This window comes from Aulostomus chinensis, chromosome 17 (genome assembly GCF_037954235.1).
Source record: "Aulostomus chinensis isolate RoL2024-O1b breed Wild chromosome 17, RoL_Achi_v1.0, whole genome shotgun sequence".
Taxonomy (NCBI): domain Eukaryota; kingdom Metazoa; phylum Chordata; class Actinopteri; order Syngnathiformes; family Aulostomidae; genus Aulostomus; species Aulostomus chinensis.
Window position 1 is genome coordinate 18,061,431 of NC_141336.1, and position 14,283 is coordinate 18,075,713.

Here is a 14,283-nt window from a genome sequence, read left to right on the forward strand (position 1 = left end):
TTTGAAGCGGCGTGGAGGACAGAACAAAAACCACATCGCAGCCGAAACATGACGCAGCCCAGCCCGAGTGGAATCAAAGCGTTACAAAGATCAGCCTGCTGACTTCAATCATAAGACCTGTAGCATCAAACATACACAGCTTTTTCTGAAAGTGTCTGTCAGACTACTTTAATTTATTATTAGTTAAGTCTGAGATTTCACTCCACTTCCTACGAGTCTTGACCATGTCAATGGAGTGAGAAATATGATATGTCTCAAGGACACTATTGAATTGTTCGATTTGGTAGTCTGCCATCTAAGGGGAATTTCCACCAAACGTCAGACTGCTTTGTTTTCTCTGCATTAATCCAACAGAAGACAAGCTAGGGTTGTGAAACAAAGCTGGAATTAAAAAAGATGAAGTCTAAACAAACAGTATCTTAAGAGTAGCAAAGGATCTCAAAGACAAAGTTAGATTTAGAAAAAAAGAAGATGAGAGAAAGCAAAGAAAATAGGAGTGGGGGAGTATAAACAACAGAACTCAGAGGGGAGCTAATGAAAACCAAACTAAACGAGTAACATGTGCCCCACGGCCTCATACTGCCTGGCCTCACACATGCTTTGGCCCATATAAGCATGTGTGCGCGCGCGCACACACACACACACACACACACACACATGCACACACACACAGGAAAGTAAAGCCACCAAAGCTTAACTGGAAGTTACAAAAGCACCAAGTGATGCACACTGAGACAGCAGTATGTTGAGAAAGTGAGCCAAACACACACACACACACACACACACACACACACACACACACACACACACACACACACGTCATTCTATTCAACAAATATGCATTCCAGTACATTTTTTTCAACATACAACATACTTCATCTTTCAAAATTTTGAAATACTGCTGGGAAATATGACAAATCTCAAGACCGTTCATGGTGATATTATATTTTCTGATGGATTTTAATTCCCATGTTGGCATATGTTCAACTGCTCAGAATGAAATAAAAATATCAGAGTTTATGGATTTATGAGAGTCAATTGATTTCCAGGATCATGGGTTTCTGTTATTTCCTGGTTTTTTCTCAAGCCAAAGTGATCCGAAACTCTTTTGCCCTCATTAAAAAAGTAAAACTTTCAGGACTGAGTTTAAGATGATAACGTTTATCTTGATTATATCTGATTTGAAACATATGGCCAACTCTACAGGCTCTTGTGGTCAGATTTAGAAGAAAATGGGCTTAAAAACTGAAATTTTTTAGATTCATTTGAATCTTAAGTATGGGTTTACAAGTGTCGTGCCGCCTCAGTAATGGCGGCTTGTCTACTTCCGTCTACAATCCACATTTGTCTAAACCACAAGCTTATATTTATCCATGTTTGGTCACTTATTTCATCCAAAAAAGAAAAAAGACACACCCCACTGAACAATAGACCAAGGAACGCATGACCCACTTCTGGATGTCCATTTGTTTTACATAATTTAAAAAAGAATGGATTTCTGGATTCCTTCCTTAAAACACACAAGACACACGATTCTCTATGGTTCTCTCTTGCTCTTTAACCTCAAGGTGCCACTGATCCCCCATCCTGTCCCATCCACCCGTCCAACACAATGGCGCCCTATCACAGGCTAATGAAACCCATACTAGCCAGCACACTCCCAGTGACTCTCCCTCACTTTTGCTCTCCTTCTCCTGTTGCCTTTCTTGTTCTTTCAGAATTTCAGCAATGTTTTACTCCGCTATTATGCCAATCAAAGGGGTACACTGGGATTAAATTTGGGGGGAAAAGTAGGGAGAGAATTTCTATAGTGAAGAGGTTGAAAATGAGGAAGAAAACTGGAAGTTGCAGAGATGTAACTCAGATTTTTCAGCGAGAGACAAAACAGCCAACCTCCAGTCTGAAGACATTTCTGTTGCATTCCTCAGCAAGGTCACCTTGAAAACTGGCACATGAATCCCCATGAACAAACACAGCATAAAAAAGACTGACAACAAGGCTCAGGCTTCTGAATACACTTACGAAAATGTGCACATCAGTCATTCGTAGTAGATAAAAATATGTCTTAATGCAAAAAAAGCTGTCTGCCTATCCATCTTAGACTGTCTTCATCCTCTGCTCCACCTAACACTGCTGAAACTTTCAATCATGAGCTCCTCGTCAAGCGTGTGGGAATTAAAACATATGAATGTTGTTTTCCAAAAGCTCTGATGAAAGAGAGCAACAGAAGATGAGAGAGAATGGACCTCCAGCCAGTCCAAGCGGAACAGAAATGGTAGAATTCAGTCGGACTTGAGGCATGCGTGAAAAAATACAGCCTTCAAGCCAAAAATGAGGGCTCCAACAGAACAAGGAAGAGATGAATGGACCGTGGAAGGATTCATGACCTCTTGTTTGGTCATCTGGATGTTTTTGGCAAAGTATGAGTTCACTAGTTATGAAAGTAGTAGTTAACTTCTTGGATTACTTTGTAACCAAGATTGGGTATCATTTGAAATTTATTGGTTCCAGTTCTTATTGATTCTCCATTTCGATTCAAAAATGGTAAAACAATGAGGTTTACATCATCGATAATTTTTCAAAAAACAACTTTAATCTCAGTTGAATTATTTGAATGGCGTGTTGCCGTTACCTGTTCTTCACTTTAGCAGACTTGCTAGCTGAATGTCAGGTTGATGACCAGCTTGGTGAAAAAAAACAACAACAACACCCTCGCTCCCTTCATAGCATCGCATCTATGGTTGGGTACCATTTGAAATTTAGCAATTACGGTTCAGATTTCTTCACATTTATAACATGAATCCTGGTTTTGAAAGTTTACCTATCAATTGCAGTAAGAGAGGATCGTAAATACAGCATTAGATCTAGTAAAAATGCAATGTTTTGTGTTTAAAAAAAGCATTCAAACAAATTAAATTTTGGGCCAACTGGACCAACACTGCCCCCTTATCAGAGAAACTCTTTTCAGTCTGAAAATCATCTTAGAGGCCCTTGGAACAACACTACAGATAGAACCAACAAAAACATCTGCTTTCAACATCACTGGGGCCCGTCTTGCAACCTATATGACATGATGTACTTTGTGCCCTTGTGTTGCTTTTAAGTTTGTGTATTATTGGTATTTAAGACGCTACCCTTGTGACACTCAAATGAATCTCCAGAGACCATCAATCTTGCCAGAACTGCAGGGGAGGAGGATCTGAGATCATCAACCTTGTGCCAGAGGAAGTAGTTCTTTTTCCTCTGCTCTTGTGATCTTTCTACATCTCCCTCGATTCCAGATAGAATTATGGTTATCTAGTTATAGTAGCTTCCTGGTAGGCGTGGAACCTGTACAAACAACCTCGTGCTGGTGGTGGAGAAAGTGGTGGCGACTAGAAAAACTGTTAAAAAACTTTAACATCAAAGATGATGGACCGTCGCTTTACGGTTCCTCAACTTTGCCGTCCATCTTAACATTTCCATCTGGGAAAGAAACAGGCTGATCTATTTGACAGAGAGATAAGGCAGACATTCATGTGACTGTTATGGGACAGGGGTCCCATAAAAGTCACATTATTTTAAGGTATGAGAGGTCCGCCTACCAAGCATAGTATCTATGGTGTGGTGAAATCTAAGCTGCTACTTGATTTTGGGGCACACTTTACTACATACTTTTATAGATTCAAAATATAAATCATTAATCAAACCATAATTTGATTCTTTTTGTTTTGCTTACATTTCTTCACCACCATATCATCACTCTCAAAATAACTGCCTATGTCATTTGTTGACAAGTCTTTTTTTTTGCCTAAATCAACTCCTTGTTTTTGATGTTTTGTCTTCAGTTTTTTTGTGTTTTCTGTCAAACTTGAAAAATGACTTCGGCCATTATTTAAGAAGCCGACAATATGCATTTTGTTACACAAAAACAAAAAAATGGTAATGAATCTGTTTAACTTAAGTCCAGTAAAGAAGAGGTTTCATCCCAATAGCTCAAATCCTGTGTCACGACTCAGAAAAACACACCACACATACAAACACACACACTCAGTTACAACATCAACACTCCACAGACCCCCATCTTTCCTCTGACTTTGTAGTTCTGCATGACGCATCAAGGTCACCTCTCCATCAACGCTTCCCCACCCGATCCAACAGACAAACACACAACCACATACACTTGCCTGGTTACAATGTTGGTAGTTTGACACCAGAGGCAGCAAGAGCCTTTTCATTAATGCACATGTAGTGATAATGAGAACAATTGGTATGGAAACAGTGATCAGTATTTAAAAGGGGATAAAATTAATAAGCATTGTTAGGGGCCACCCCTCAGTCCTCGCTGCCACCCTCTGCCCTGGCACAGCGAGTGCTTGTGTATGGATAAAGAGCTTTGAGCAGCCCGCTGGCGCATTGAGCAGCAGGTAGCAAGTGTAAAAGCTGTGGCCCACACAGGGCCTCCCCTCACCTTACAAGTTTAAATATAACTGCCTGACTAGTGGCAGCTGCCCCTGCACAAAGCCCCTAAAGCTGACAACTCCTCTTTCCGCTGGCCTGGGCTCGGCTGGGCTGCCTGCGGGCAAGGGTTGCCGAGGCCAAGCCAGGGACGGGGGCAGAGGTGTGAATGCCCACAGATGCTGATGCCAATCACAGCTGACGGTTTTCTTTACTCCCTTAGCTGACCTCCCTCTCCTCAAGCGCCAGCAGCCCATCAACCTGCATGCCAATAATTCAATACAAAGGAGAGAGTTATCCACTCTCCCACAAGTAATCACCCTATCTTTGATTTGTGAATGCATGTTCAAAATGATCTGAATACAGAATAATGCAAAATGAATTGGTCCACTACAATCTATCACAGCATATGCATAAAGGAAAAGAAAATGAAGATGTGAGAGAGCGACTGGGGGTTGGGGGTGGGGGTGGAGTGTGTAACGACAGCCTCACATTCAAAACAGGTTAGGCCAGTCTGCCAGTGAAAAGTAAAGTACATTCGGGCACTAGCAAGTATGTCTCCCAAGCAGAGGTCACTGTAGAGGACAACTTAACCAGGTAAAACTGGCCTGAGCAAACACATTAAGTGTGAGTGTGTGTGTGTGTGTGAGTGTACCTGTGTTTGTGTTTTCTTTGGTAGTCAGGTTCCATGGCGTAAGTGTAGAATGAAATAAAGCCAGAGAAAACCTGGAGTTATTTAAGTTGGCTGCTCATATATGTTTAGAGATAAACTTTCCACCCACATTTGGCTGATTGTGTAAATGAGTTGTGTTTGTGTCAGTGGGTACCTCCTGCTTTCATTAGTTAGCCACCGGCCTTGTCAGGTCAGCTGCTCTGCTGTCTGAGGACTGGGGCAGTTCACGGCAATGCTGGAAACTAGGAACCAGCATTTAAGATGGAAGGTTGAGAGACTCCCTATTGGTCAAATTTTTTCAAGAATGGGATATGGTAGCAACTGAGGACGACCCCTGAGGACACAAAAGATGACATTTCCAGGCATAAACAAAGACAAAATGCTTGTTTATGATGGAAAACACAGCAGACACTTTCACTACTGTACTGTTTGAACGAGATGCAATTTCATGGTAATAATCCAAAACTCATCGGTGTTTTGCTCCGAGCAGGTGCCAGTCTTGTCCTCATGCTTGGCTCTAGAGCTGCTCTTATGTGTCAGACAACAACAAGCAACCTGTTCCAGCAGTGAATAGTTGCCTCCCTCCCATGCAGACGGTCTCTTTTGATATCAGTGGACACTTTATTCTTCAAAGGATGTTTACTCAGACTAGGTAAGGTTTGTGTGCGTGTCTGTGTGCTTAGTGTGGTGTTCGTGCATTCACTCACATACGGGCATGTGTCTTTGTTCAATATAGAGTGCCTACAAAGTAAGGGATTAGTGAGACAATTCCTGAGGCAAGATCAGGCCCATCCCGCCTTACATCACACCTGGACCAGGACAACTTTTCCACCGGGATCGGTTAACTTTTGTTAGCATCCATTCGATAACCAGACTAAACCACACCAGTCTCATAGCAAAGACTAGTGCAATCGTCTCCTTGCATGTTCCCAGTCAACAACATGACACAACTAGATGCTACATTAGATCACTCTTTAAATAAAAGTCTCTGCCATTGGGGAGCTACGGGAGGATTGGCATGCACACGTTCCATGGATTGGTCGGCTCAAAGTCAGACAGATATATGTCATTCCATCAGTGACGGCTCACCTTGGCCTGTAGAGAAGCAGCTGGCTTAAGTGCTGGGGGTAGCGGGGGGCTAGCGGTGCCATGAGCTTCTACTTTCTAATTCTGTGATGGGTGGACTGGCACCACAGGTGGCAAAATTGGAGGTCATAAATCAGCCCCAAATCCATTCATCACTGTCACAATCTGCTTTTCCTTCGCGTGTGTGTGTTTCACATGCATGGACACAATTAGATCTGCATGACAGCCAAAGGTGACATTTTCAAACTGTTTTTTTTTTTTCTTTTAGTGTGATGATAAGGAAAAGAATCTTCTAGATGCTGCTTGATAAGTTACATTCATGATTATCCAGATCGAAATCATCTTTGAATCAACTGGCTTATTCTGATTAAAAAGAGAGGCACAGAATTGTTTAAAAATAAGAAATAATTATAGAAAGGTTGAGCTTTATAAGAACTTTTACCAAGTCAACTCATCTACTTGGAACAAAGAATCACAAACTAACAGATAAATGAATTCCAGCAATCTGCAGGAATTCACCGCTCTGTGCTGAAACCTCACCAAGTCAAACAAAAGTCATTCTTATAAACTCTGGGGTGAAGGGAAATCCAAACCCACACGTTCCCCTGACTCAATTCAGCGCAGCAAATAAGAGAGCCCTGCTACACCAAGAGGAGCTTGGGGACGGGAGGATGAAGACAAATGGGAAAAAATGGGCAAGGAAAAAGAGCCGCATGGAACAAGCCAAAAGCAACATAATGGTGCCGTTTCTCTCTCCATCAGCAAGTTTAACTTCACACTGTAGATCAAGAAGGTGCAAGTACAACATGGTCCATTTGTACCTACTTCAGTTTAGACCTTGCGGTGGAGGAGCCAGAGGCCTCTTTGGGGTTTCATGAGAAAAAGCAGTTGCAAAAATAATCTGTGAGATGCATCGCAAAACAATTAATGCATCAGTCATTAAAACCCCCTTTTTCACAGTGCCTAAGCTGAATTAACTTGGAAAACTATGCTGAGTCGACATAAATCTAGCTGCAAATGTAGTTACTGGCAGCCCATCACCTTTCACGAAGCAGCAGCAGAAGAAGGACTGATAATGGCTGATGTCATCTTTCAATATAAACTTTATTTTCATGTCAGGAATATTTTACTGACATTTTCATTTCATATTTGCTTTCAGTCAGTGAACGTTTTTGCAGCTTGAGAAACTATTGATTTAACTTTAAAATGGGTAAGAGAGTCAAACAATAATACCTGAGTATGTGAGGCCAAGCTCCAGCATGAGCCTAGGTGAGTACTAAGCAGATATCTCTCCCACGCACCACTGAACTGTGGGAAGACAACCATACCTCATGAGGGTTGCTGGGGAGGGGTTGACGTGATGACACAGCCTATCTCATCACAGTAAAATGAAAACAAATGACTGAAATCCTGAACAACTGCAAAATGGAAGGTCGCTCCAGACACAAAGCCAAAAGCTCAGAGTGGCCAGGGCCCTGAACCCATAGGTTCTCTCTTTGGTTCTCATTTCTTGTCCAGAAGATTGTGATGACCGGAGCACAGGGGTAACGAACAGCTCACACACTGAGGAAGCAGCAGACACGGAGGGACAGTCCCTGTGACCGCCTGGACAGTTATCGGTGCTGTTGTCCCAGCAAGCACTCCACATGAACTTAAATAACCCTGTGACATTAACTGTTTGCTTGAAAGCAAGTAACCTTACTGTCGTTCCAACATATAGCCTCAAACACTGAAGAAATATCATTCATTGTGGACTGAACCTTGAAAAAAAATGTTCTCACCACCCCAAGCCTCAAACATCTACAACTTTCCTTTAAATGTTCCTACATCACTCTGGACTGACAACTGTGGAACAATCAATCACACTTGCGCTGATGCCCGTAGGAAAATGTAGCAGAGTATTTTTCTACTCAGCAACATTAAGAATATGCTACACAGAATGTAACAGACCCTTTTCACAGCAGACATTTTTACTTGTCAAAGCAGGAAACACCCAGGTGCCCCGGGTCTGGCTCACCTTCATTTATGGCAACCATCATCAATGGTGTTATGTCTTCGTTATTTTTTTCCTGTTGTTATGGAAAGGGTTCATTTCTGTTTGCAGAGTAGGACTGGACAGTAACACCAAGCTACCAGGTCATTCTGGATGAGATATCTCAGAGGCTGAAGGAGCAGACTGAGCTACAACACTGCTCTATAACATTCCAGTGCACGGCAATCAAGGGATATGAGGTTTTATGGCAAGGTTGGAGCAACGATTCACAACAAAACCATTGTAGAGATGGCGTGTGTACTGTTTCAGCAATCAATCCGCTGTCACCCTTCTGTCAGTGCATTTCTCTAAACAGCACAGCGTAACAGCATTTTAATCTTCCGGTCGAACAGGCTGTGTAAAATTGAGTTAAATGACAAAAAAAGGTGTCACACTTACCATTTGGATTCCAGATGAAAACAGAATGGTAGGTTTGACCGCCTGTTTCTGCTGCTCTATCTGGGTCTCCAATTCTGCAGCACGAGCCTTGTGTTGGGCGAGCAAAATGGTGGCAGGAAGCCGAGACTGCTCCTGAAGGAACACACGGCGTCAGGGATTGTATGAGTGAGTGATACATGTAACAAAGTGCCTCATCAGGAACCTTCCTGCTCAGCATAATTAGACATATTCCAGTAACTGTTGTGATTATAACACAAGCTAGACGTCTCCATCAGCTTAGGGTGCCCTCAAGCACACTGCCACATTACAGATGCGAGCCATATTGAGAAAACTGTGGCAATGCAGGGGACGCTGCTTCAAGTGCACTGCACCGCCTTCACCTCTGTTTAATGCAAGGTCGAATGTTTCAATTTCTCCAATGGAGTGTTGCCAAGAGCAGAGGTCTAAGAACACAGGCTTGGGCATGTTGTTCACCGTGGAGGTAGGAGGCTTTGATGGGACAGACAGCAGCAGTAGGACAGTCTAGAGGTGGTTTTATAGGAGATACACAACATGATTTTATGGCTCTACACACCAAAGAATCAGCAGTTTAGTTATTTGTGATCTAGATGAAGTTAACTTGCCAGTAACTAGACTGAGATTCTTCTAATTCCTCTATTAATGGGGCTTATACTGATATTGGCACTGTAGAGCGATTTTCTTGATTTGCATTACATGATATGGTTGATTCTGGTGAAAAAAATTTGATGAAGTCCAGCAATACATATTTGCGATGTTGTTTGCAAGCCACGGCTCAAGGAACCAGCAAAAGGGCATTCCGCATATTTGGCTGTGTGTGAGAAAATATGAGAAACGTTTTCTTTTAGACCACAGCGACATACAGATGTCAAAGCCCAGGAGGGTTTCCCCTGAGGGGGGTGAGAGCTGATCTCATCTGCCTACAGTCGACAGGCCCTGTGCCTTAAACAAACAAACACACAGCTTAACCTGCTATCTATGATGGCCCTTCAGCAGCCCACTCTGCAGGAACAATCACTTCCAAAGCCCGCAGCTCAACACAATGGAGCCAAGAGGCTTTGGAATCACAGAATGAGAACAATGCAGCCCACGGCACAATGACTAGTAATAAGCTTTTAATGATCTCGCAGCTATGAACCCTCAGGCTGAGCGTGTATGTGTTTAAGTGTGTGCAGCAGACACAGAACATCTGTCATGATGCGACTGCTTTTTGCCCTACAAGACTTTTCATAATATTGACATAACGTTCATGCAGCATGTCTACGTCTCACCAGTTCATCCAGCAGAGCCTGCTTGTTCTTCTTCTTGGCCTGTAGCTGCCTCTGCTCCTCCTGCAGCAGCTCTAGCCTCCGTTGCTCATTGCCCTGTTGCTCAAGTAGCAGCAGCTCCTCCAGCTCTTCCTGCTCTCGACTCTAAAGAATGTCAAGTCCATTTTACTTAAATAGCCAAATACACACAATTTGTCATCAATGGGCAAATGGTATAGCTCACTATAGCTGCTAGTATTTTTTTTTTTTTTTACTGACTAAATATTACAATGAGAATACATGTTAGTAAATGCATTTCGAGCTTACAAGCTTAACTTTATTCCTCTGGATGAGATCTCTGTTCTCCCTCTGGTACTGCTCCATCCTCTGCTTGGTATTCTCCACATCAATGTTATTTGTCAGGTTATACACTTCATAGGGGAGATACACAACACAATTAACCTCTACCAGACAACACACCGTTTTGTTCTTCAATCACTACTAACTTCTGTTTCTTGCAAAAATCCCAAGATCACAAACACATCAAAGTGAAATGCATGCAGATGCGTATAAAGTGATCAAGAAATGCTGAATGTTCTATTTGATGGAATGGAGCAGCCTTAAATAAGAATATCTTTAACAAACCTAGTGACATGATTTTAAGGGACATGGAACTATGATGTGATATAAATTAAACGTAAACGTATAACATTTCTGCTTGAGGTGGACAATTCAAGCGATACTTAAGAGCAACCACGTTAAAAAAGGGGAGATGGTCATGTTCGACTGTGCACAATAGTATCAACCCTGCAAATTCTTGCATCAATGTGATGTCCATGGAAGCTGTCTCACCCTCTGCAGGCTAAAAGCCTAAAGGAGCTTGCCAGTTAAGGCGTGTTAGCGTTGGCAGAGTATAGCTGGAGCTAGCACTAATGCCTATTAAACCTCACTCTATGCAGTCAGAAGGGGAGAAATCATTACACCAGTTGGAAGCATCCCTTTAGCACTCTGTTCTAAAGTGAAGTTCGCAGCCGGTGCTCGTACCTATATCCTCCACTTCCTCGAGGTAGTCGTTATACTCTCTCAGACTGGGGAAGTCAAAATCTCTCTTATTGTATCTGCAGAGAAAGAAACAAATAGTAAAGTCTGATGAAAGCAAATATGCACTGACATTAATAGCCTCCATTAAATCAACCATTTTATAATAACCATGTCTGCATGCTGCCTAATAGACACACATTAGATGTCAATTAAGGGGCTATTAAAGAACAGATGAGAGAGGGAAAAAAAGAGGGCAGGGAGGGGCTGAGAAGTAAAAACCTGGCAGGGAAAGAGCCTTCCCGTTTGAGCCCCCCCGGGGAGACTCATTGTCTACAAAACAAACAGTGTAATGAGAAAGACAAAGGTGGCTTAAGAAGTGGGAGGAGGCATGAGATGACACATAAACACGCAGTGCCACGCCCCTCACCCTCCCGGTCCCACTCACTCACATCTTCAGTACCCTCTTGCGAATGTCCACCTCCTTATCTACAGTCGGGTCCTCGAAGAGCTGAACACGGAAGTTGTTCTTCCTCAGGAGTCTGTCGCACTGCACACAATTACCTGAGCCGCGGACAAACAGCATCTCCACGCAGTTCTCACATCTGTCAGGGTATAAGACACAATTCAATTAGAATAAAAAACCATCATCATCACCATGGAGCTGACTTTGCAAAGGTGACCCTCTGAAACAGGCCTGAAAGTCAGCTGTGTGTATGTGTGGATGTTTGTGGCTGATGAAGTACAATTTTCCTTACTGTACAGCAAATTTGTGTTTTTCTATGCCTGTGAGTTAGCATCAGGCGCAGTGGGTGATAATGGGGCATTGGAATATTTCCTCTGAGTGCTCAAAGATGGCCGGGATTATGATAGGAATGTCGATTAGGCTGCCTCCTACTCTCAGACAAGAGGAAATTAGTCTGACACCCCATCAGTGGAGTGTCTGTCTGCACTGGAAACACATTTGCTTTATTGTTATTTCAACAGACCTCAGTGGTTCTGCCACGTTGTATAATATGATAAAATCCAGCTCAGTCATTTACAGTGTAGTCTATCATTATAAGAACGCGGCTATGCCTTATGTAATTCTGGAAAGCCAAAGAAATAATCTTGGCATTGCATGTGTACTCCTTACTTCTCTGTTAAATGTATGTATCTGGCAAGGAACTGTGATCAAAGCTTCGGGCTTTCATTTAACATTTTGAAAATGCATCATAATGTCTTCCCGAGATTCCAACATTTGTTTGCCAAAAAATGCACTGCATTTCCTGATAGGATGCCAAAATAAAAAGGTACAGAAAATAAGGCAAATTTATAAATACAATGGAAATCTGGACTTTTATTTCACAACATAGCCACTATCAATCTCTTTAATGGATAAAATTACTTTTCAAGACAAGCTATGTTGCGGTACAGTTCAGTCATGATGAGTTTTTCAGGTGGCCTTTGGTTCCTGATTTGAGCAACCATGAATCGAAATTGTCAAGAGCAAACCTTTCCAGTTGTGACAAATACTGAACAAAAACAAAGGTTAGAAACTCTCTTCAGGGATTGCTGGAGAATGTCAGGTAAAGCCGAGGTTCAAACAAGTAGGTTTACCTCATGCACCATCGTGACGCGGCACCATGGTAACCAGCAGACCTACCTGGGGGCACAACCCTGAGCTTAGCCATCAATCACACCTTTATGCAGGTAGGCGTTTACCCATCAGTCACACTCAAATGAGGAGTGGACAGTGAAGACAATGGGAAGGTTCCTAAATCTCCCCTGATGGGGTTGAAGGCCTGGATAAACGTTTGCACAGTACACTGGTTTAATCAGATCTCTTTGGAGCCTTACTTCCACAGGAATTCACCTTCCTGTTCTTGACTTCCTTCACAAAATTCTCTCCTCCAACCTTCACTATCTGTTTTGGGTGCTAATATTTTTCAAAATACAAGTTGTGGGAGAGGTTAAAGAAAAATTTTCAGCATGTCATCCATGGGATGGTTGAGTCATTTCTTTCCAAAGTCAAGGACTGGGCTTGAAACACTGTTGCCCTGTCAAAAGCTCTCTAAGGATGGAATCTATTAGAAGGAGTCATCATGCAAGACATTTTACTTCATCAGCAGGATTCAAAAACAAAAAAGCAGTTACAGGAGAAACTGCAGAGCCATGGAGTTTGGCTGTTTACGCATATTGCTTCAGATATGGGTCAAACAAGCACAGCCTGCCAAGTATAACACCAAGCTTTCACAGCAGCGCAACTCGCGGATGTAAACTAGATGAAGCATTACATGGACTGACTCACAGGTATGTCAGTTTAGCTTGGCTTGGATGAAGCAGCAAACTACAACTGAAAGCTGAGCCATGGACAGAAACATCTGCCTCGTCCAGTTGGTGCTGTAGAGCACAAGGAACCCCCTGCTCAAGTGTATCCTGGAACAGGCAGATGTTCACTGTGGCCCGAGGCTACAGGAGGAGCTGTATAGGCCTGGCCATATGTTGGTAGATGGAAGGATTCAGCTTGTTTCCACAGGCCCACAAAGAGCCCATTCATCAACACGGGGCGAGGAGCAGGGAGTAGCTTGCCCCCTGCCCCATAAATGGACCACACATCTGAAATCTCCAAAGGGGAAATCCTGTGTAACACTATAGGAGAGAGGTGAGCATCTAAAAAGGGAGGGAGGAGGAGACTTTTGGAGTCAATTTGCCCTCTTTCCTCTGAAATCGGGACAGCTTTCCAATTGTGCGCCATGTGTTATCAAAGGCAGAGTCAGAAATCTAAAGCTACACCATATTGACATTTCAGTGAGCACTAAGATATTTTAGAAGCTTGCCATCTCTGTGTCCCAGGGCTGTTATCGCTGAGTGACTCCTCCCACTCTCACCTGTCCTGCTCACAGCTCCAGGCTCCTATCTCTCCCATCTGCAGCTGTCAGCAGGTCAGGGAAGGGGGTGGTAAGAGGAGGGTAAACAGGGTCCACTCCTGGCTCAGCAAAGTAGCCGCTCCACCTCCAAACACCATTGTCCCTTGGTGACTTTACCTACCTAATATCCAAGAAAGAACAAGAGCTTCCCCTGTTTCTGCCTCAGAGTGGATGATCCTCTGAGTCCAGACAGAGCAGAGCTGGCTTTGAGTCAAACTGAAGCCTGCCAATGACACTCTGTCCTGCCCTGTGACCTGCCATACCTGCAGCACCACACAAAAAAGTGCTGAGGCCCGAGAGTGAGACTGCTTACACAGGAAGCAAGCCGCATGTGGTCCTGAAAAAAAATTAGACCTTCAATCTGGTGTTCTTTATCCAAGCAAAAATTAGGCTAATTAATTATTCTGAATGTAATTCCTTTACTGTTGGACTCAATTTATCCAA

At 43.0% G+C, this 14,283-nt stretch overlaps 1 protein-coding gene across 1 annotated transcript in view; it reads right to left on the reverse strand.

Moving 5' to 3' along the window:
• The window catches only part of mnat1 (MNAT1 component of CDK activating kinase), a 30,576-nt gene that overhangs the window by 12,050 nt on the left and 4,243 nt on the right, over positions 1–14,283 (reverse strand). Inside the window, exons 2-6 of the mRNA XM_086182176.1 lie at positions 11,383–11,535; positions 10,937–11,010; positions 10,220–10,323; positions 9,917–10,057; positions 8,628–8,759 (exon numbers count right to left, since the gene is read on the reverse strand). Of these exons, the coding sequence (XP_086038302.1) occupies positions 8,628–8,759; positions 9,917–10,057; positions 10,220–10,323; positions 10,937–11,010; positions 11,383–11,535 (604 nt within the window). The remainder of the gene's footprint in view (positions 1–8,627; positions 8,760–9,916; positions 10,058–10,219; positions 10,324–10,936; positions 11,011–11,382; positions 11,536–14,283) is intronic.